Genomic DNA, 24867 nt, shown 5'->3' with positions numbered 1-24867 from the left:
TACCAGGGTTGCCACAAACAGGAGATTCACTGATGTCTTTCCTTCGCCAATGTTCTTCATTCGACAAAACAGAGTTTAAAATTAGAACGTAACAAGGACACAATCAGTTTATCAGTCAGCACTGGTTTCTTGATTTTCTACAAACGTGGTAAAACTGTCTGCATGATGAAGTGCGGCCCAGAAGAGGAATCTGGAGGAGGAGGAGAATAATGGGATGTACATACAGAAAAGACCAAAAAGTGAAGCAGTAAAGGGACAGAGAGTTGGAAACAAGGAGACAAATCTAAAGACAGCCAAGGACAATGTTTCCTGTGGGAGCCCAAAATGCTGAGTGTGCCGGATCTGAGAGGAATCGTGGCTGGTCTGATGTACAGGACAGATAGTTAGCCCACAGTAACGATATTAAGGCAGAGCGCCTGATGTGAGCAACGGAGCTCTGGACATAGAAAGTTCCTGTTTCTTAATGACAGGATCTTCCACTTTCTGTTTCCTACATCAAATCTTCGTTCTGGGTTTGTATAATTACAAATCAGCAGCAGTCATATCTGGGCCCTGCCATAGCAATGCATGGAAGGCTCTCAGGCATTCAGCACTTCAGGTATTGTCTGTGCCATTCACTTCTCCAGCCTGAAAATAATCAGTATTTTGATACTTTCTTCCAATGTTTTTGGCTCTTCTCCAAAACCACCTTTGTCATCTTGGAGTGGAGGGGCAGGAGAAACCGTCATATTGGGGGGAGTTTGGGGTTCATGGTTTCCTGGTGAATGCTGTTCACAAAACTAGATTCTTTCTTTCCATTCATTTACTTCTCATAAAGGTAAATTAATCCCCTTTCATTAATGTCCGCTCAGCAGCAGCTGTCTGCAATGCGACATGTTTATTGTCAGCCTTTAACATCTGGTTTCCATGCATCAGATTGGTGTAAAAGTGGTTTGGCTCTGAAGACAGATTGTGCAGGTCAGCTCCACACACTCCAGGATCATCACTGGTTGGGTTGGGAAACACTGATTGTTTGAAATTCCTGCAACTGGACACCATGGCAGAAAACAACACTATTACGTTGTTGTTACTGAGGCAGTGTTTTTTCTTTAAGATTGCCCTGCAGATTAAACAATTAGGTCTGCCCTCCAAATCTACCCAACAGCTAAAAATAGAAGCTATGTCGTCGTGAGACGTTTCCGACAGAAGGACGATGAAGCGGCCATTACTGAAGAGCTCCAAGAAGAAGGTCTTACATTACATCTGCTCTTCTGGGGTCCAACATACTGAAAAGATGGCCGCTATTAAAAAAAAAAAAAGAAAGTGTTTCGCAGATCCTTTCACGGGTGGAACACAATATGTGACCAGGTTTTAATTTACTCCTGCACAAGTCAACATAAATAATACATTAGGTATGTTCTCCTTTTTCCCTTATCCACAGTATTCCATGTGTGCTGAAGGCCATTCTGCATTTTTCCTGAAACAATCAGAAACGTGGAAAGTTTGGTAAAGACTTTTAGTTTTCCCATAGTTTGTGCCACTACTTCAACTATTAGAGACAGTTCCTATCAGAGATAGAAAAGTCTTTTTAAGGTTAAAAAAAAATCATATTACGGTACATTATTATCTTAAAGTCATAATTTAACAAGGCTAAGGTTTGTTTTCTGTAATATTACTAACGGGAGTGCAACTTTTAAATGTGTTTATTCAGCATGCAGTCATTAAGTCTTTCATTTGATACAGGTGTGTTGGAGAAGGATGAACCTTAACCTGCCCAGGTCAATCACATAGCAGGACGCGGACCATGGCGCAGGGCATTCTGGGTAAATACAACCAAAACAAACATGCTAGCCTAGCTTAGCATTAGCGGGAGAAATGACTCACGTTTTTTTTTGCCAAAGAGAAAAGAGGAAAACAAAAACCGCTAAAATATGACGTCATTCCATGTTTGTGGAGGGAAGTTGCACTCTGAGTTTTCTTCAGAGGTGTTCGTGTCGTTTCCTTCAGTGGTTCCTGGTGCAGCGCCCCCACAGGAGAGGAGGGGAACAGTTTACTCAAAGGGTTTGGTTTGTGAAAGTGAACCGCAGCGGCTGGAAATGAAACAAAGGTTGCAGTTTTGGTTCCTAATCGAACCGAGTCTACCGGACTACCAGGTGTGAAAAAGCTTAAAATAGAAAAATGTAATGAATTTGTTAATAACTAACTGCATCAACACCTCTTAACATTTTAAATGACTGTGCATTAAAAAATTGTGCAAGTACTTTAAATTACCATGACGGAGTTCACAAACAATGTGTTAGAAAATCAAAACAACAAAAAAATGTATTTATTTTTTACTCTGGGGCAAAATTAATGCACAACAAACATTATGGTTATAGAATGTTTTTTTTTTTTGTGAAGGAATCTCTTTAATGTGGCCATATCAATATGTTTAGATATGTTCCAACACACCTGATTAAGGACGAACTGCCTCCTCAGTATGTAGCCCTGCTAATGAATTACTTATTGTTTTGACAAACCACGCTCTTTTTATGTCCATTAACGAGCTCCTCCTTTAGGATATTTGATCACTCTTCTGCTCAGAAATGGGTTTATTTTAGGGTTCATGCAGGGGAAACAACCGACTTAATCCAGCGCTGACATTTCTGAAAAGATGAGTGACCAAAACTGACAATAAAAAACACAATGTGCGACTTCCTGAGAGAGTCCAGAGGCCACAGATGAATGGATGAATGTGTTCATCTGATCCTGCATGTCTAATTTTAAATCTGTGTGGATTTGTGAAAAATGTCATTACATTTAAACTCATGTTTTCATATCTTGCTTTGGATCCATTGTTGTGCGGCATCTTGTTGAATCTCTCTGAAAAAGGAATGACTCAAATAAATCCTGAAAATTAATTTGACAGCCATGTTGTGTGTTTTATCTGGTGTTCAGATGAGGCTTCCTGTTGTGTCTGTTTTTAACCGTCAGCGTCTCCAGCTACTGCCTGACACCAGCGTCACTCTTCACCTAATGCAGAAACTGAACACATACAAAGTTTTAACTTAATTGGACAAATTCCTCTAGGTGGAAAACATTTTTATCAGTAAGTTTGTCTAGATGGATGGACAGACGGACGGACAGCTTAGCTTACCGTCTTCTCTGTTGTAATTTGCTGTTTGCACTTTATTCAAGTTCAACAAGGAAACAAACCAATCTTGAGTTTTTTGAGTTTGTAAAATAGTGCATCACTGAGAAGGTTTCCAGAAATAAAGGAGGTCTGTCAGTTTCGTCACTTTGATATTGATTTGGGACTCAGGAGAGCAAAACTATAGAAGCTGTCATTGTTAAAACAAAATGAAAAGTACAAAATGAGCAAACGAGCTCCAACACTGAGAAGCTGAACCCAGAAATAGCTCAACGTCCCAAAATTACCCAGAATGTGAAGCAATTATTGTGGTTTTTACAGGTTTGACTTTAGTTTCCTCAGATCTTCCAAACATCCATTCACAGCGATATGAAACACAGGTGTGTTTACTAAGAAGGAAACTTTTACGTTTTTACATATTTTTAGATATCGGTCATTAAAATCAAGGCTACTAGCTTGTGCCAAAATACACAACTTTAATGAAAGAGACTTAAAAATTATGATTATTATCCATCTTCAGTAAGAAGTGCAGTTTTATTTATTAATGAAATTAGGGAATGCACATATAAATACTATCTTAAAACAATAATGTTTTTAATTATGTTTTTCCTCATGAATTTTCTTTACTTTGTAAAAATGATAATGGCAGCAACTGCATTTCCATTACAAACAAGTTAAAAACAGCATAAAAACCATCCAAGTGCCAAAATGTTTTTTATCAAAAATAAAGACATTTTTTAAAATTTGTGTGTTTCAATTAAGCAAATTTATTTTCAAAATGTCAAATTACACAAACTTATGGTCAATGGAAACACAGCTACTGCAAAGTGAAATATTCCTGCTGGTTTTTCACCAGGATTTAGTTTAATTTAACATAAAAACACGACGGGCTGCTGATAGACCTGAACATTTGTGTGTAAATATTTCCTGTAATGTGTTTTTATATTGACTTTAATGAAATATTTCAACCTCACTCTGCAATGCACTAATTTGGAAGCTATTCCTGCTCTGGAAACTTCTTTTTATTCTGAATGTAAACCCATCCATCCATCCATTTTCTTACACCCTTGTCCCTTAGTGGGGTCAGGAGGGTTGCTGGTGCCCATCGCCAGCCAGCGTACCGGGCGAGAGGCGGGGTCACCCTGGACAGGTCGCCAGTCTGTCGCAGGGCAACACAGAGACACACAGAGACACACAACCACACACACACTCACACCTAGGGGCAATTTGGAGAGGCCAATTAACCTGACAGTCATGTTTTTGGACTGTGGGAGGAAACTGGAGTACCTGGAGAAAACCCACCATGCACAGGGAGAACATGCAAACTCCATGCAGAAAGACCGGGAATCGAACCCAGAACCTTCTTGCTGCAAGGCAACAGCTCTACCAACTGCACCACTGTGCAGCCCTGAATGCAAATCATTTTTAAAATTGTGTTTCCAGGTTGTTAGATCGGAAAACTGATTTAATTGGATTAAAACTGTTAGTGGAAAACTTTTTTTCTACTGATTTAAGCTTATTTTTAGAAGCTTAGATGATCTGAGCAAAAGAACATATTTGTTTTCCTCACTTGCGAAAGTGTTGCAGAGTGAAGCAATAACCAGCTTCATGTGTAGTGGAGTCCAAATGTCCGCAGTCATAACTCAGATTACATCTCCCCCCTGATGGGACAGTGACTGATGCACTAATGCGATGTAGAGTCTCCAACGGAGCGCTGGAAAATAATTTCTCCCTCTCTTCTGGCCAACGATGTTACCGAGAACTGCTGCAAAGCAAAATCAGATCTTTTCCCAAAGAACACATCATCTCATAACAGACTTCATGAGTTTTCTCTTACAGCAGAAAATCTCATCGGAGCGAGTCGTATTCCCACAAAACACCTCTGGTTTATGATGATTAAGATCACAGCTCAGTCCACCCAGATCCATACAAACACACTCAGCCCGATTCGCAGAGTTTAGCCTCACATATATGATTTACACACATTTAGCCTGCAGTTACAACATCTTATCTGAGCTCTCAAATTGCTTTTCCTTGGCGAGTCGGCCACTCAGGCCTCTAATTGCTAATTCTGTCAGTTTAATTAAAGTTCAAAAATACAGGAGCCTCTTTAGACCAGCCGAGCATATCTGTGGGTGAAGTCCCTCATGAGGGGAAAAAATGGAAATGAAATCTGTGGGCTGCCTCCAGTTTCTTTCTGCTTTAGTCTTGAATTTGCCCTCAGTGTTTTGCTGCTCGGTGTTTTAAAATCCGGGTCAAAATGTGAAAGTTGTGGGGTTCTGTTCCTCCTGAGCTTCTGTGGGACATGAAAAGAAAAGCTCGCAGCATTTTTCTGTTAAATAAAACCCTTTTCGGCATTTTTAACAAACTTGCCACTGGCAAGGTAGATGACTTCTCTAGATTTCTTTGCTTAATCGTAATTTATTTATTTCCACTTTTGCCATAAGTTCTTCTTCTTTTTCTTTTTCTATACGTCTTTGTATAACTCTTTAAAGTCATCCCGGCTTTGATTATTTGTCTAGAGAGGAAAGTAAACCTACAACCTAAAGCCCCAGGTGTAAAACCCACTTGCTGAAAGCGAGAAGAGTGGATTGAATCTTCAAATAAGCTGAACGCTGTTTGCTTTCCAAATGTGCTCATCTCTCTGTCTTCCTCTAATCTGAAAGTATTTCTGATCCTCAGAATAAGCTTGCAGGGCCCAGATCTCCCTCCTGAAGCAGAAAATTCACCCGGCATGTGAGCAAGTTGAGGTTCTGACCGGAGAACATACGCAGGGCTGCAGTGCAGAGAAACGTTCCAGGATATTCTACCATCGCTAAATAAAGAAAAGGAAAAAAAAGCAGCTGCAGCGAGCTTCAACTTTAGTACAAATAGTTCCCTGCAAAAGTTTACAAACCCTTCACCTTTTTCTTTTTGTTTATTTTATTTTATTTATTGATTTTACAGTTTTTTACTTTACATCTCCAAACCTAGTTCAAGGGTCTGCAACCTCTACAATCCAAAAAGCCATTTCTGCCCTCAGTTCACCAACAAAGCGCAGCTTAGAGCCATAAAAAACACAGTTTGATTTCTTTTTTAAAGTTTTACAATAAAATAAGAAAACATAACACTTTTGGGAAAAAAGATGGGATAATTATATTTATGGAAAACGATCTAAAAACATACTATTTGTACTGCTTAGTCATACTGCTGTGGAAATTTTATGCAATTAACTCCATAAAAAACGGCAAAAACCTGATTTTGTTTTCATATCCATGTTTAAAAATCATTACAATGGACTTTCTGTAGCTGAAGTTGGAGAATGCAAATTTTATTTTTTTTTAATTGTTTTTTTACATATTTGTTAAAACTATCATTAGGTTATGACAGTAAATAACACGGATAATATGTGAAAAAAATGATCTCCTCTACCTTTTCCCAGTTCTCCCAGTGCAAACTGCAGAAAGCACCACTTAGTCAGAAACAACCAATCAGAGATCGGAGGCGGGTCTTAGCGCCGTCAATCACTCTCAAGCTAAATGGAAGACGGTAGATAAACAGTTTTCCTGTCATGGTAAGTTGTTTTTCACCAATGACACACTGAGCAGCATTGATTGGCAGCGCTAAGCCCCGCCTCCTGACTCCGATTGGTTGTGTTTGGTGCATTTCTTCAGTAGCAGATTATCTATCATGCCATGTTGTCAGGACAAGGTGACAGTTTTAGCAAATATGTAATAAACTTTTTTTCTTCTTACAAAGGTTACATACTACAGCTTTAACCAACCATAAATAATTTATAAAAATATAAGAGACACTTTTAGAAATGGTTGCAACTTCCGGTTTTAGGAGCTTAAATACCAAACGCCTTTTGTTTACATTTCATTCAAATTTAGATGCAGGCAGGAATCCATCTTTGGATTCAACCTGAATTTTTCTGTTGAACTCCAAACACACAAAAAATCTTGAGCATATCTGACATATTCAGCTCAGGAAGTTAAAGTTACTTTACATGCTATTGGTTGGTTGGCGTTTCCAAAGCAACCAATCCAGAAGCACATTTATCTTCCTGGCCGCTGATTGGCTGAATCCTGAAGATTCACAGACGTTATCTTCTGTTTTGTTGCTCAGAAAGCTTCAGCTCTGCACATTGACAAATATCTATTTATATTTGCACTCAGATCTGTTTAAAACACAGTTTGAAAATAACCAAACACACTGAATTAAATACTTTTATTTTATCGGTCTGACCATAATTGTTGCTTTTGTTCGCCGTAAGAATAAAATCATAATAATTAACAGAAATAAAAGCTTGAAAGCATCAGACTGAGTGAAATCTTTACATCCTCTGTTGATTCTCATCCCACAGTGTTGAGTTTTTGTCCTGCTTCGCTTTATTTTCAGGAAACATTGAGTTTCTTTCCATTGCTATGCAGATGACTCCCTGGTTTATCTCCTTCTTGAAAAGATAATTTCTCTGTAGACTCAAATGTTCAAATCCCTTGATGACAAAATTAATTGGAACTTTTTACGTCAAATCCTAAACTTGAACGGAAACTTGTTTTAATTCAGCCAAAACAAAGCAAATTCTACCATTCCAGCTTTTTTATACTAAATAATTAATTAAAAATGACAACAAACTCTCAGATCTTAACTTTCTTTGCCTACTACTCTCCAGTTTGCATCATTCGCTGTTGTTCTTTTCTGACAGCTGCTGATACTGACCCAGGTTCTGGTTCTGCTGGAGGTTTCATCCTGTTGAGTTTTTCCACTCCACTGTCGCCACATGCATGCTCAGCTTGAGAAACTGCTGTAAAATCAATCACAATGTAGACAAATTTAAAAGTTGAGCACATTTTGAACCAGAAGTTTTACCATCTGCCCTTCAAACTGTATATTTTTAAATTATTTTTGTACGTTTGTGCAGAAATTGTTTCCTGTTCCAAAATCAGAAAGTTCGTGCCACCAATTGTTTATTTCAAATAACCAACTTTTTATTTAAACTGTGGTTGGACACACATATTTGCTCTCACTTGTTTTAAACTTTGGTGAAAAACAGCGATCTTCAATGCAATCAGTTTTCGGAGCTCAGAAAATAAACTTTTAAAGACAGAAACACAAATTTCTCCTAAAATCTCGACAAGTGAATGCATCATAAATCCTGACAGTATTGCTTGTGACTTGTTGTTACATTTTCTGTGACCACAGTTAGGAACCTGAAGTCCTCCTGGAATCATCACATGCAAACCTATGACTGCATTTCGAAAGTGTGAGGACGTAAAGACAGACACGTGGCTCCGCTGCGCGTCTCTAAAACTGTGTTTGCAGAAGTACAGAGCAAATTTCCAACAGAAACACTCATTAAACGGCAGAGAATATTCATGAAACGGAACCGAAGTTCAGAAATGCGTTATCAAAAGGACCGTGAGGCCATCTCAGCATGCAATTAGAAATATGCAACCCCTGGCAGAGCAGAGGAAGAAGCAGAGGAAAGTCTATGGACTTGGGGAAAGAGAATATTACACAAAGTTTGATCTATTTACACTAGTCACATTTCTTCAGGGTGGCTATATCCAAAGGAGCAGCAGTAGGAGAGGAGCCAGTAGCAGCAGAGGGCGGAGGCAGGCTGCCGGATGATCCGCGCGTCCTCTTAGAGACTCCTGGTTGATCTCCTCCTGGTTCAGGGAGCCGTGGGGGGAGATGGAGTCCGCCGGGTGGCTGTTCCGGTTGGAGCACATGTCGTAAAGGTTTCCAGAGAACTGCATCTTCTTGGATTCCTGGCGAAGAGACTCCCAAACGGCTGCCGCTTCCTCCGGACAGCCAGCCATCGCCACGTTGGCGCAGTCATGAAACTCATCCCAAGACCTGCAGACAGGAAGCAGACGAAGGTCAAAGGTGAATTTCATCTGGTATTCATCACTGAGATGTCAAAGATTTTACATCTCCGTTCGGACAGAGCAATGTGTCTCTTAGTGAACAACGGCATAGAAAGACAAGCCATGCATTATTTCTGTTCGATTAATCAAGTTCAACTTTTTTGTTCTTTTCGATTATTTAGCATTTCATTCATCCATTTTCTTGCACCCTTGTCCCTTAGTGGGGTCGGGAGGGTTGCTGGTGCCTCTCCAGCTAACGTTTCGGGCGAGAGGCGGGGTCACCCTGGACAGGTCGCCAGTCTGTCGCAGGGCAACACAGAGACACACAGGACACACAACCATGCACACACACACACACACACACACACCTAGGGGCAATTTGGAGAGGCCAATTAACCTGACAGTCATGTTTTTGGACTGTGGGAGGAAACCAGAGTACCTGGAGAAAACCCACCATGCACAGGGAGAACATGGAGACTCCATGCAGAAAGACCGGGGCCGGGAATCGAACCCAGAACCTTCTTGCTGCAAGGCAACAGCTCTACCAACTGCGCCACTGTGCAGCCGGGCTGCACAGTGTCCAGGGTGTACCCCGCCTCTCGCCCGAAACGTTAGCTGGAGATGGGCACCAGCAACCCTCCTGACCCCATTAAGGGACAAGGGTGCAAGAAAATGGATGGATGGATGGATTATTTAGCATTACCTCAGTTATCTGTCTTAGTTGGATGTCAAAACCATGAGTGAAACATTTTTGGAGGGAACAGGCGCGGAGCTATAGAGGGGGCTGGGGGGGGGCGGCTGCCCCTGGCCCGGGCCAGAAGGGGGCCCGGGTCTGGGGGTGCCAGGGAGGGAGAAATTGTTTCAAGACGCTCTAATGTCTGATTTTAGACGGAGAAAGAGCGCCCTCGCCTGTTCAGAAAGTGTATGTAGGTTACTGTCCCAACTGCAACCCCCCCCCATCCCCCACCACGCTCGTGAGGGGCCCGGTCATAGGCCCCGCCCCCCGGCCCGACGCCGACTTGTTCCGCTAGTGGAGGGGAAGAACATTGTAGTGACTTTCTCCAGCTTTCAGATCATGCAGCAGGGATTGTGGAAGCAAAGGGGCGTAGATTACAACAGGCCAACAGGAAAAATGTTGGCTGAATTTTTATTACCATTCCAACCTTTTGTCATGATGTCCGATTAATAACATTTAATATTCTATGTTTTACATTATTTAGAATTACCACAATAATCTGTTTTTTGACAAAATAATAGTTTTGGGAGAACATTGCAGTGACTTTCTCCAGCTCTCAGATCATGCAATATCGAACCAAAACCAGAGAATCAGGCTGAGGGAGCTAATAAGAACCAAACTTTTTGGTTCATATTCTGACTCTGTTGAAATAAAACAAATGTTGTTTCTGTATGAGAGGGCAATCTGACAAAATCTGCACTGACTCTTGCTGTTATATCTGTGTTTACTTATCTTCAAAACCCAAACAAAAAATAGAGAAGTGAGACTTTTTACAGGAAAATGCAGGAGCTAATCAAACAGCTTATGATTCGTTTAGACGTGGAGAACAAAAGATTATATTTTCTGTTCTGCTGACCTCAAAGCTTCACATCTGCAGCTGGAATATCTGACTTTAATTGGCTGCTAATTCTTGCCCTCATCATGAAAGTGTTGGATAAAGTGTCTCTGAGGAGAGTTAACAAGCAGAGCGGGAACGCAGAAACAATCTGTCACAAGGAAATGATTTAGCACTACAAAAGCTTTAAGTTGGGCTTTGATTAACAGAAACAACACACATCAGTTTCCGATCATAAGAAATCCACTCAAGCATGATTTACACACAAAAAAAATGAATGAAATACAGAAGAAAAGGTGAGTTTTGACTGTAATTCCAGGTTCTGAATGGAAAAAGGAGTTTGGACAGTGAAGCAGATAATTTAATGTTTAGGCAAAAAGCTTTGACATGTGGTCATAAAACTTAATACAGATGTTCCCAGGGGGTTACTTTAAAAATATATGTATAGGTTTGAGACTTTATTATGGCACATTTATACTGAATGAAGAATTGACTCAAATTCTTATTACCTCTAAATGCCAAAATGCTTCCTGTTGATTTTTATTCCACAGTAATTCAAGTGGATTAAACTGAGGAGTAAATTTCACCTGCAGCACTTTGATTTATCACCTCAACCCAGAATGAAGCTGAAAATGAATCCATAGCTGAAGTGAAGAGCAGGAACCAAAATCTTTGAGCGGCTCCACTTTGAGCTGGACATCTGTGTGTGATCAAACGGCACACAAACATTTACCTCTGACAGACTTTACCTCACATCTGTTCTCCCTACCGTCATCCCTTTTTAAGCTCACATACCTGCGCCTCTGCACAAGCATCTTTACAAAATTTAACAGCCTGAGCGCTCCCGATGCGGCTGCATGGTGGCTTTTATCCAAGACTTAGACACTCCTGAGGTCCGGCTCCTGCTGCAGCTGGAGGGCAACTGTTTACCCGAGCCGAGCGAGGAGGCATCTGGCTTTAGTCTGTGCAGCCATCAGGGTGCAGACAGAGTGTTTGCAGGGGGGGGAATGTGCTGGAATCCCATTCAGTAGGGGATATTTTTTCCTGCCTGCGGGTCTGAGATGTTTCCTCAGACGGACACAGGTGGTGCAGAGACAGCAGAAACTCAGTGAGGACACTGACAGACAAGCAGCTGCTTTCACAGTAATAAAACCTCCTGAGAGAACGTCTGTTCCACTGCGAACGTCCTGCTGCTGCTGCTGCTGCTGCTGACATCCAAAAAACGCTCAAAGTCTCAGCTCACTTCTGCTGGAGTGTTTTTAGATCACCTCCAGCTTTTGCAGCTCTGTGTCACAGCGCAGCATTAAAATATGTTACACATCCAGATACACGGTGCTGTAATGACGTGGTGGGGACGGAGAAGAAGAATCAGAAAACAGAATGTTCTGCTCTGCAGAAACTATCTGAACCCTGACAGTCATGTGGGACGGATAAACCGCAGCGCAGCTTTTCAGCCTTAACAGCCAGAATCTGACAGTTTTACCTGAAGTTTACGACAAAACTGACTCTGGTGCGACATTTTTCCTGATATGGACCAGTTGCTCGTTTCAAGCTACAACAAGGTGCTAAAAAGTTTCTTTTGGCTCTGATGGATAAAAAATATTTTTATACAAATGTTAGAGAAACCGGGCTGCACAGTGGCGCAGTTGGTAGAGCTGTTGCCTTGCAGCAAGAAGGTTCTGGGTTCGATTCCCGGCCTGGGGTCCGAGTACCCAGAGAACATGCATGGAGTCTCCATGTTCTCCCTGTGCATGGTGGGTTTTCTCCAGGTACTCCGGTTTCCTCCCACAGTCCAAAAACATGACTGTCAGGTTAATTGGCCTCTCTAAATTGTCCCTAGGTGTGTGTGAGCATGGTTGTGTGTCCTGTGTGTCTCTGTGTTGCCCTGCGACAGACTGGCGACCTGTCCAGGTGACCCCACCTCTCACCCGGAACGTTAGCTGGAGAGGCACCAGCACCTCCTGACCCCACTGAGGGACAAGGGTGCAAGAAAATGGATGGATGGATGGATGTTAGAGAAACCACAAACATTAATTTGTCTTTCTGAAACATCGACTGACACACATGTTGCCATGCACTGCTGCTCAGCTGGCTGAAAGAAGGCTGAGACAGTATTAGCTTGGTAAGAATAAAACTGAATGCAGCATTTTTGCATGCCTCTGAGGTCATGGAAACTGGAGAAATTAAGTTGTTCTCCCTCCTTTTAGTCCGGTAGATTTTGTTTGATTGGAATCAACATTTGTTCCGTTTCCAATCTGTTCCCCTTTTCACCAGAGGGGGCGCTGCACCAAGAACCACTAACAACAGGGAAGCCTCTCAAAAATACTTTTCATATTAAAACAATAAAAGACCTGAAATATTTCAGTTGGTGAATGAATCTAAAATATATGACAGTTTAATTTTTATGATTACATTATGGAAAATAATTAACTTTATCACAACATGATAATTTATTTAGAAGGACCTGCATTTTAAATGATGTGGCAGAGACATTAATTTTTATAAAGACCAAGCTATGTGTGTACAATGTCAAACTTTCATAAATCGTTTTTATTGACATAAAAACTATTTTTTGTGTGTGAATGAAAGGCCAAAATAGATAAAGACTGTTTGTTTTGGGGATGCCAACAATTGTGGCATTTGTGGTTATAACAATTATTCTTATTGAAAAATGTTAAATAAACTCAAAAAGCTTTGAGTTTATCTCAATTTGTGCAATGAAAGATTCATTTATTTTAAGGTTTTTAACACCTTTTCCCCAGGGGAGCCAAGAGGTGGGGGTTGCTGTAATTCAGTTTTTTATATATACTCACCACAGAAACCACATAAAGTGGAGTAATTATTCCACTCAAGGTTGATGAATTAAGGAAAACAAAAAAAAAAAAAGAGATAAAACAACCTTTGGGCCCCAGAGCGCAGCGTGAATTGAGAGAGGAGGAGGGATGAAAAGAACGCAGCTATTCTTGGTAAAGAGTTTGACAAAGCTTTCATGTTGAAACCAACACTTCAGCTGCTGTGGCCTTCGTAGAGGTAACAGGGTTGTCATACTTTAACGTAAAACACTAAATTCTCTATTTTTTGCGATTCAAGCAAAACACCTGATCTACATTTTCCACTGAAGCACTAAAAGTTTAGGTTTTAAATGTCTCCCTCATGCAGATAGAAGCCCTGCAGATTCATAATCAGTTTTTTTATATTATTATTGGGGAGTTGCTTTAGACTAAAAGCTGCCAAAAAAACACCTTTATGTCTAAATAAATCGATGCGATAAGTAGTGATGGATGCTGAACTTTCAAATGTTTTGGCCTCTTTATCTGGCGGCAGCTCCGGTTTAAACTGTTGCATCCCCGAAGAGTTGTGAACCTGAAAGGGACTTTAAACTGCGGCAGGAATTGAAATGGAGAGCAGCGCGGCGAGGAGCAACAAAAGCATGAATGGCCTTATCGAAATCTGCAGAGAATAGCAACATAAAAGCAAGTAGAGGTGCAGCAGAGGGAGAAGACGCAGTAAAAGGAAACTCAACCTTGTATGGGAGGTTTTCTGATTGCGCCCAGACTTCTGCCTTTATTTGTGTGACCGTAGCCAAGGAAACAAAAGTTACATTTCCACCTCTTCGCCTGTTAATACTTTACAAATACTTTGACTGAAAGGTTATTAGTTGTCTCCATTTGGCATCCTGACATTTTAATAAGAAATTTTTAAGACTTTTTATTGTAGCTACTACATCAAATTGTTTCTGAGCATTCTTTGATGAACTGCATAGTTCTTATAAGATGATTTGATATTTATTCGTCAACAGCTTAAAAGCGCCTCAGTGATCAGAAGGTCATTTGGATTCCAGGATTGATCATTCGCAGATTTTAATGACAGAGGTGAAGATATTCACTTGGCTTTATGTCAGGAACAGCACAAGGCTGGTTTATATCATTTTTGTCCAACAAATTTCACTGCATGCTGCTGGTAAATCTTCCTTGAATGCTTGTTTGTAATGGAGTTCCACAGGGCTGAGTGCTTGGACCACTTCTCTTTGCATTTTCATGCTAGTGATGCTCAGTTATATGTATCCAAACTGAAAGCAGCAAGATCCCATCTTAAAACTCATCTTCTTTCCCAGGCTTTTCACACCAAGTGAGATTTTAAATGTTTTATTGCTATTAATTTATCTGATTCTCCTTTAGTTGCTCTTAATTTTTGTAATTATTTAGCTATTTTATGTTTTGCTTATCTGTTTTTGTATATTTTTTTATGTTGTTCTTGTCTGTACATCATTTTGATGCTCTGTGGTTTTTTAAAGTACTTTATAAATAAATCTGGTTTGGATTTAAAGACTTTTCGAACCAAAGCCTGAGGAATCCACTGGACAAAATGTAATGTTTTTTCACAGTTGCTGCCTGTATGTTGTGTTTATGATTTTATTTTCATGTTTTCATGATGTAAAACACTTTGAACTGCCTTGTTGATAGACTGAGAATCTGTAATCAAACTGATTTGGACCAAAAAAGCGACGGTCGGTTCGAATGCAAGCAGAGCAGAGACCGCTCCGACAGCAGGAAGTGGACTAAAGCACAGGGCATTCTGGGTAAAAACAACAAAAACAAACGCTCCTCAAATTAACCGGGCTTTCTAGGCAAACTGGGATTTGAATAAAGCAGAGAAGATTTGACTTAGGGTAAGTTAGATCTGAATAGCTGAATAGTTGAGGCGGATCCAAACCAACAGAAAACAACAACTGTAGTTATTTTGCATAATGTCTGAAGCCATGCCGTTTATAACAGCAGGATAATAGATCGGGTAAAACCTGGAAGGTAGAAGAATGCAGGAAACATAAAGTGGTTTTTATTCTTTCCTTTTAAAGTTCCTAGGATTCAGCGAAAGGTTACTGTTTAATTCTGCCGCATCTTTTTTCCCCCTCAGTATGTTTAGTCTGAAATATTTCCCTTTCACCTCAGCAGATCGACGGTGAACGATTGCAGCTGCATAATGCCTATTGTGAGCATAAGGAATAAAAGCAGCGCTGCACTCCTGGGACGACTCTGACAATGAAGCAGCCTTGGCCTAGATGCAAATCACAGCCTCTTATTCACTGAGCTTTTTGTGCACGAGCACCAAGAAAATGGATGGAGCGTGAGCAACGTTTGTGGATCTTTAGTGTGGAGCTACCTTCTCATTAGGTGGCTCTGGTAGAAGTGCTAAAGCTGAGAGGAAAGAAGACGGGATGAGAAAGAAGCATGGAGGGGTGGAAGAGAAAGAGAGAGAAAGTAAGACAAGGACAGAGTGTGTATGCAGACATGAGAATTTACTGCTTGTGTGTTGCACGCCTGCACATTAGGCAACTCACACTGAGGTGGCTGGGCTGCAGGATTAGTTTAATTGGTACCTCAAGGAATAGAGGAGACTTAACAACAGTGGAGTGGTAGCAGGACGCGGCTGCAGGGCCATGGTGACACAGACACAGTTACACAAGTTGTTATTGTGAGGAAAGTGTCTTTAACCAGCGCTGTACTCCCAGCTTTAATCAGGTGTCACCATTAAACCGAGCGCCGCTTCTAAAGTGGTGACAGTAAGAGAGTTTTTACAGCTCACTGATCCACGCAGAGATAATTCAGGGATTAAACCGAAGGAGCTTCTTCATGTCCACAACAAGCGGGAGTTTTTCCTGATTTCAGAACCTCGTCATGCATGAAGCGTGATGTGACATGTGTCACAATAACCACCTTCAGTAATAATAATGTACAAATATGTTTTACCAGAGTGGAATCAAAGTGTTTTAGAGAAGTCAGACGATCTCTAATGTGCGGTGAGCTGTTTGTAAAGTTAGTCAAAACTTAACAGCAATAATTTTGGTTTCTTATAACGTCATAAGAAAAAAAATACGTTTTTTTTATTAGTCATATTTTTAACATGTTATTCATTCATTAGCCAGAAAAACACTGAGAATAAAAGTTAAAATTTAAACACCAAACTAAATATTTAGCTCGTTAATTAAATATAACTAAATCATTTGTAAATAAATAAATGATGACCTAGCCAAGACTAAATATTTGAAAAGCTTAATATTTAGTCTTCACACTAATATTTAGTCACAAATTAAATATTTAGCTGCAGACTAAATACTGAGCTTACCAACTAAACATTTAGCTTAAAGCTAAATATTTAGTTTGGAGTGAAATATTTGACTTGCCAACTACTAATATTTAGAATATAATTATTTAGCTACAAACTAAATATTTAGCTGAAATATACAAACAAAACATTTTTAGCAGGTTAAATAGTTTACAAACTAAACTTTTAACTCCAAACTAAATATTTAATTTGAAGCTAAATATTTAATGAGCAAGCTAAGTATCTAGTTTAAAAACTAAACATTTAGCTACTATTTAGTTGGCAAGCTAAATCTTAATTTGGGAAGCTAAATATTTTGTCTACACACTAAACATTTGTTTACCTCCAAACTAAATAGCAAGTCATCAAATATTAAGTTGACAAACTACATATTTAGCTCCAAACTAAATATTTAGTTTCCAAACTAAATTAAATTCAAAGAAAGTTACAAAAGAAAAATCTCTATAAAATGTTCTCAGTAAGTTTTCTGGCATTTTGAAACAGAAATAATTTAGTTGATTCTAACTAACCTGAAACAACAGAAGTTTGTTTCTGATTTAACTTTAAAATATAAAAGTAAGGTGGACGTATCGTTTATGTAAACTTCTGTTTTCAACTGCATGTGTGGCCATTTCTTTTGAAGGAACTGAATATTTAATGGGATGTCCTAATTTTCTGAAATATGACTGTATTTTCGTTTTGGACTGGGAATAAATGTGATCCCTCATGAGGAGCCGAGTGTTGCTGGGGGAAAAGTTCACCAGGATTTCCTTCCTGGATCTATTCCCACTGCAGCCCGGTCTTCCATAGGTAGCAAAAAACAATCTATGGATTGAACTAGATAGTTTCAAAGCTCTGCATGATAATTATCTGTGTGCCCAAGCATGTTCCTACTTGAATGCCAACTAAATATTCCCAGGAGTGAGGATCCCACTTACCTGAAGCAAAACCCGAGAGGAATTTGTAATTCAGCTTCCTGGATAATGAATGTCTCTGCAAAACTTCTAATTTCAGTCGAATCAAAAAGATAAATGGAGGCAACAAATAAACAAAATAACTCCTGTAAAAACAGCCGCCACAGGAAACTCTACTCAGAAGAAATTCATTATGTTTCCCTTAAGGAGGCTTTGTAAATCTGAATTAGCATCTGTTTGTCAGGAAAAATGAGAATCCTTCCAGGAGTCAATGACACACAGCGAGCAACAAAAACTCTCCGTGAATTATTATATAAGCGTAATCTCTTCATGGAGCGTGAATGAGTCACAATTTCCCTTTTAGTTTTCTTACGGCTCATTCATAATGCAGCGGGAAAGAACGCTGGTCACAATTCCTGTTCCGCTTCGCTGAATAAGAAGTTAACCTGTCAGCTTTGCAGCGTATGCGCTTTATAAGAGCGCAACTGCAGCTTTACGCTTCCTGCAGCTGCATCCGCTCAGTTGGGCTGATTAGAAACAATAACTAATATTTGGTTTGGGTAAAAAGTTTTCCACTGACAGAAACTTTCAAGTTGTTAACATCTCCTTCAGAGCACTTCTTTAGAAGATGGATGACAAAGGTGTGTGTAAATATAGCGGCGAGTCGAGGTGACAGAGCGAGGGACGAATGATGGATGGCAAAAGGAGATGAAGACCCGAAATATAGGGAGAATAAATGGGGGGCAAGAGAAAATGAAAGTATGTTTAACTGACTCCATCAGACTTCCAGTTTTAACCTCCAGACAGAGAGCGGGAGGTCAGATTCACAGATTATTCCTATTATTTTCATTCCTGGAGGAATTTGCTGTCATGTTCTTCATCTTTTTTTATTAAAGAGGAAATATTACCTATTTTACAGGCATATGGAATAAAGTAACAATGTTAACGTCATTTGTTAAAAATTTTACTTTGTAATTTAATGCCTTGAAATTGGGCCTCTGTCCCTTTAAAAGCTCATCCTCTTTCTGAAGCCCCGCCTTCAGGAAGTCATCACAACCTCTGTTAACCCTTTAGCAACGATTTCACCAGCATTGCTCTATAATGAGCTCAGCAGGTGTTCAGTTCAAACAGGTGTTTGCTAAATGCTGCTGGCTAGTCTGAAGGAGCAGACTTACAGCTCTGTAAGGCAGAAACTATGAGGAGCTGCGCCTTTAAGGCGGGGCTAGGTCCACCCAGGCTTTCAACAGCTGGATGGTTGCCATGGAGACTAAAGGATTTCTAAACAGCATGAAAGAATCAAAGTATATTTTTGATTAGGGAATAACATGATTATAACTAGATGGTTCAAAAGGTTCTTTTTATAAAATAAGAAACCTTCAATAAATTAAATGTTTTGATTTTTAGAAATATTTCAACAAACCCTGGATTTAATTTACGAAACATTTATAACTCTTTTCTTTTAAATAATACAAAAGAAAAAAAAATCTATACTTGAGTTTCTGGGTTTTGCGAATAATTGAACAATAATCTTGAAAATAATTGCTCCTGCAAAGGTTTTTGTGTCTGTAAAGCTTTAATTAGACGTTGTTTACTCGATGTTTCAATTTATTTCTTCATCTTGGAGGTGAATTCCTGCCATTTTACTAAAAAAAAACTTTTAAATAGCAACAAAAGCTGCTCTGTGCAGAGTCCTTGAAACCTCTCAAGGATTTTTCTGAACCTGAAAATTGAATAAGATCCCTTCTGTTTTACTGACAGAAAGTTTGTACTTTGGCTAAAACGTCTAACAGCCTTTATGTGTTTGCAGTCGAATCAATCTGGCATCACGAGGAAAGAAGAATCAAAGTTTTCTGTAGTGGAAGAAACTTTAAGGAGATGATTTTGGGCTGTTGCTCCATAAAAATGGACAAATTAGGAAAAAAAATTATGACTGTCAGATTAATTCTGCAAGACATATACTGTACTTTGTTCTCATTTATTTAGAAACGGAGGAATATTTATTATTAAAACCTTTGGTGTGCACAGAATAACTGACTTTTTGACTTTTGAAACTGTAAAATTTCCAAATTCTTTCTACAAAATTTCTGACATTACTCTCAAAATCTTTTATTTTTTCTAGCACATTTTCTGCATTTATAACCCAGAAATTTCCAGGTTTTTTCTAGCAAATTTTCTACTTTGCTAGAAATTTTCTAGAAAATTTTCAAGATTTTCTAGAACATTTCTGAGATTAATCTAATCTTTTCCTATCTACAATGGACCTGAAATGATGTCGTAGATAGCGACTGTCTATGAATTTGTAAAATTTGTAACTTTTCTTTGAAGGCTCATCTCCAACTCCCGACATTCGGTAATGCATAATGAGCTTCTCTAGAAACAGAGATTAAGAATAATCTGGGTTTTCTCTGTAATTCATGCTTGTTTCTGAGTGTTGACCTGCAGATGGAGTGGATCTCGTGGGTTTCCTCCTCCTTGCGGGCGTTGTCGGTCAAACTGTCACCCAGAGCCATCAGACAGCGAGCGAAGCCTTTGTAGATGGAGTGACACCTTCTGGTTGAGGCGGCAGCAACGGGACACGGACTCAACACTGGAAGACACAGAGACAAAACAAAACAAAAAATGAATGAAGCCAAACAAAAAATCAATCTGAAGCGAGACAAACTCTGTTTATCGAGGTGAAATGGGATCAATTGATGTCATTCAAAAGCACAATAAAGATATTAAAGCAAATGTTTTTACGCAACATTCACATTTTGCACATTTCTGTACTTCCATTTGGTTTCTGCTGCTTCTAAAGACAGACAAAGCACTTAAAAAAAACACCCATACAGTTTTTGTTATCCATCCATCCATCCATTTTCTTGCACCCTTGTCCCTCAGTGGGTCAGGAGGTGCTGGTGCCTCTCCAGCTGACGTTCCGGGTGAGAGGCGGGGTCACCTGGACAGGTCGCCAGTCTGTCGCAGGCCAACACAGAGACACACAACCATGCACACACACACTCACACCTACAGGCAATTTAGACAGACCAATTAACCTGACAGTCATGTTTTTGGACTGTGGAAGGAAACCGGAGTACCTGGAGAAAACCCACCATGCACAGGGAGAACATGGAGACTCCATGCAGAAAGACCGGGGCTGGGAATTGAACCCAGAACCTTCTTGCTGCACGGCAACAGCTCCACCAACTGCGCCACTGTGCAGCCCCAGTTTTTGTAAATAAATTAATATTTTTTAGTGTCTGGAAAATGAGCCATTTCAAAAACCTGCAGAATGCAACATCAAAAATCAGCAGGCACTGCCTGTAATGGTCAGAACTCCAAACGTTACCTAGCAACCCAGGTGGAACTCCAGCTGTTACCTAGCAACCCAGGTGGAACTCTAACCATTGCCTAGCAACCCAGGTGGAACTCCAACCGTTACCTAGCAACCAAAGCTGAGCTCCAGCATGTTTGGTCTACATGTGCTGTACAATGGCTGCTGGAAAATGCAAGTTTTGTTGTCGACTAACCAACACTTCCTGCATTCTTGTCAGCTGCATTTTAGGCAACAAAATACTCATTTTCTGATTTTAAAAAATGAATTTCTTTATTTATTTAATTGGATCTTTCAATATATTTTTATTATTGTATCGAAAAAGTTTAGGTGGTTGAATAAAAATCTGCAGTTTTTATCCAATCAATTGACAGAATAATCCACATTTACAGAACAACACAAACCAGCAGCAGAGGTTCAGCCAGCCAGACGGAACAAAGTCAACAAATTGTGCAATCATAGCTTGTTTGTCCACAACTCGTCTGACGCCGCTGGTTTCCCCATGACGGTACTCGTTAATTACTCTCTACATTTGCTCAGCACTGCAGCTTAATGACAATGTTCAGAACGTAACATTTATTTTCTAATTTTCTATTTTTCCATGACATTGAGGAACCGCTCCTGAGTTCTGCATCTTTCTCTTAGTGCAGCTATTACCAGCGTCTCTCTGAAGCCCAGAGCTGTTTGTTAATCCGCACACGAGAAGGGAAAAAATTCTCGCATAACTCTCAGATGAACGTTTGAGATAATAATTCAGATTTTGTTCAAGTGTTTTTCGTGCCACACTGCGATTTGCTCATGCCTTCACAGACGGCAGGTAATCAGAGTGTGTGGGCCGTACCGCTTGATTAACCCGGTCTGATCGTTTAAGAAGCAGCAAATGAATCCAAATCAGATCCCAGAGAAGCTAAAGTGTAGCTGAAGCACCAAACTGAATCATTATTTCAGATTTTACCTTTTAAAACCCAAATCCTCCCAAACATGTTGGGCTCAACTGCATGGATTAATTTTTAAAAACATTTATTTTTCTGAACATGAGGTAGAATGTTGCAGATTTTAGAATGGGGGTGTTCAAAGTGCGGCCCTCGTGGCCCTCGTGGCCCTCGGACTGATATTTTTGTGGTTCAAGAGTGATAGAAATTTGTTTCTTGGACTTTTTATTGTTAATCAGAATTACGGCCTACATTATTTTCCTGCACTGGAAAGTATTCATCTATCCAGAGACCAAAAGCCTTCTTTGTGCTTTTAATTAATTTATGGCTAAATATAGCAAGCATTTTGAAAGAAAGTGACTCAAATCCTTTTCTAAAACTGAAACTACATGTGTTTAACCGAACCTGAAAGAATTTGAAAACCATGTCTGTCTTTTCATACAGCAAACATCCAAAATCCTTTTAAACGTTTTATTTTGAAAATAACTAACGCCTCTTTCACCAACGTAAGGAGCCGACTTATCGGTTTTATCGATGATCGGACAGAGTAACCCTGACGCAAAACTTTTCTCTTTCATTTATTTATTCTAAAAACCATCAATGTGTTCAGAAGAGACACAATTAAAGACATTGATAGATTTCAACCTTTTATATAATTTAACTCAGATAATTAAAATGACAGGCGATTTGTTGATTCATCTTTCATTTTATGTAAAGAAAACGTGAATTCACACACCAGCCTAAAGCACAGTACTATCAGGTAGTTAAATGTGATGATTTAGGAGTTTTTGTCCTCCTTTTGTTTATTTTTCTAATAAAAATAAGAAAGAGAAAGAGGAAATCGGCTCAGAATCCATTTCAACCAGATTTGTTGTCCAAAAAAAGGAAGCACACCTGCCATGTGGAAGCTATTTGTAGGAAATAAAATCCTGCTTTGAGCAGAAATGAGCTCACATTACCTGCATGTCAAACCGAAAAACATCCAACATTCTTATTTTTTTTCAAACAGTGCAGTACGTTTGCATCGGCGGCGATTCTGTTCCAGAGAAGAGATGACGCCTCAGATGGAGGACAGACATGTGATTGATAAATAAATCATCAGGGGCGTCTGCCACAACAAAATCAGCTGTCACAGCCTGGGAGTGACACTCGAAAACGGAAACACAAACGTGTGACTGACACAAACTTTTTGGGATTATTTCCGTCTGTTCTGCAGCCGCCACCTCCGCCATCTGATGGAGGAGAAAGTGGAAACAAGAGAAGCTGCCTTGGAAAAAAACAGAAAAGTTTCTGGCGTCTTCTTTCTTTCCGCCATCTGTTGCTGGCTCCTGCCTTTGTTTGAATCCATCTCTTTACTCTTTCATCTCAAAGCTCCAGTCTGTGAGACGCAGCCGTACAGGTGACTGCCTGCTTTAATCAATTACAGTGTGTGAATAGCTGCTGCTGCTGCTGCTGCAGGCAGCCTGGGGCTCAGGCTCATCGCTTAAACCATCGTTTGTGCAGAGATCTAAAAAGTTAATGTACCCTTGTAAATGCCAGATTTCTGAAACGAGGTCACGATACAGAATTTTATAACTTTTCCACCTAAATGGTGGAAAATGTCCTGATTGTACCAATGTTCACATGCATGTCTTTTTATAATGAAGGGATTAAAATTACAAGATAAGAACATGTCCACACTCATCTATTATATCCAGAAGAATGTTCATGGTCAGATGAAACCAGATTAGACATTTTGCCATTAAAACACGGCAGTGGCAGCATCATGCTGTGGTGTTTCTTTACATCGCCTTCAGTTATTAAAGCTAGAAACCAGAGATCACCCTGAGGCCTCGATGTGGTGACGGACTCTGACCTGAGCCTTCAGAGACACATGAATGCAGTTACAAAGCCAGCCTTCTATCACCTGAAGAACATTTCCATGGAGACGCAGCATTCAGCTTCTATGCGCCACCAATCTGGACCAAACCTCCAGAAAACTGTAAAACAGCTGAAACACTGACTTATTTAAATCTAGACTGTTTAGAGTTGCTTTAGAACCATAACAAACAAAAAGTTGACCCACATGTTTGAGGAATATTGATAGTTTTGATGATGGCATTCATCAAACAGTAATGTTTGTTTCTGGTTTTATCAGCTGTTTAGTGTCTCTCATGACTTTGTGTCTTGGTGTTTTTATGATGTAAGAGACTTTGGACTGTTTAGCTGCTGAAATGTGCTCCACAAATAAACTTGATTGATTAAAGGACTGAAAAATAGACAGAAACTCATCCATGTGTTCAGCAGTTAGCTAAAAAGTCAATCTGTTGCCATCACGCCCACCTGGTTCTGCTCTGCTCTGCATCCCCAGAACCAGAACCGAACACGGAGAAGCAGCATTCAGTTTTTATGCTCATCTAAATGTCCAGAGTACTGAAAAACTGACAAAAACAAACAAAAACTGTGCTCCCATTACAGATGTGTGCTAATGAGGAAACAACACAATTTTACAATGTCAGTGTTTCCATTAAAGTCCATTAAAATCACACATTAACGTTGTTCACTCGATAAGTTGTTACAAATCATATCAACAAGGGATGTAAACAGCTACATCCATCAGCCATCAGCGTCTTTATCCGGGCTTCGGAGCAACAAACTCGGGAGCGGTTATGTATGCAGTGTTTAGGGAAAACTGTGTCGGCCATTTTACAGAAGAGAAATTAATTTATGGATTCAACACATTGTAATAACACACAACTTTTATGAACTGTGATGCTGTGAGAGCTCCGGTGGAGCCGTGAAAAAAAAAACATCATTGTCCTCCTACCACTTCCTGTCTATTCTTCTGAGTTTTCACCGGTGGCAACTTCCGGCTGTTGATCACGTGACTGAGGTGACGCGAAAACAGTGTTTCCATTACAGTTTTGCTAAATAAATCTATTTCCACGTGGCTGAAAAACCACCTCATCCTAGCGCAGAAACATTTGATCAAAAAACGAGTTTATTTTTGCAAATTAATTTTCGTAATTCCAAAAAACGCAGCGAGTCAAGTGGCGACAGAAAGACTGGGAGAAAACACTGTGAAGACGCTGTTG

General features: G+C 39.8%; 1 protein-coding gene across 1 annotated transcript in view; it reads right to left on the bottom strand.

The window, feature by feature from the left end:
- Positions 1-8449: 8449 nt before the first annotated feature.
- The window catches only part of nrn1la (neuritin 1-like a), a 59978-nt gene continuing 43560 nt past the window's right edge, over positions 8450-24867 (bottom strand). The window contains exons 2-3 of the mRNA XM_008436540.3: positions 19985-20135; positions 8450-8950 (exon numbers count right to left, since the gene is read on the bottom strand). Coding sequence (XP_008434762.1) covers positions 8653-8950; positions 19985-20135 — 449 coding nt within the window. The 3' untranslated portion in view covers positions 8450-8652. The remainder of the gene's footprint in view (positions 8951-19984; positions 20136-24867) is intronic.

This window comes from Poecilia reticulata, chromosome 6 (genome assembly GCF_904066995.2).
Source record: "Poecilia reticulata chromosome 6, P_reticulata-male-v2, whole genome shotgun sequence".
Lineage (NCBI taxonomy): Eukaryota > Metazoa > Chordata > Actinopteri > Cyprinodontiformes > Poeciliidae > Poecilia > Poecilia reticulata.
Note: the sequence above shows the minus strand (reverse complement) of the source record. Positions and strands in the feature narration are given on the sequence as shown.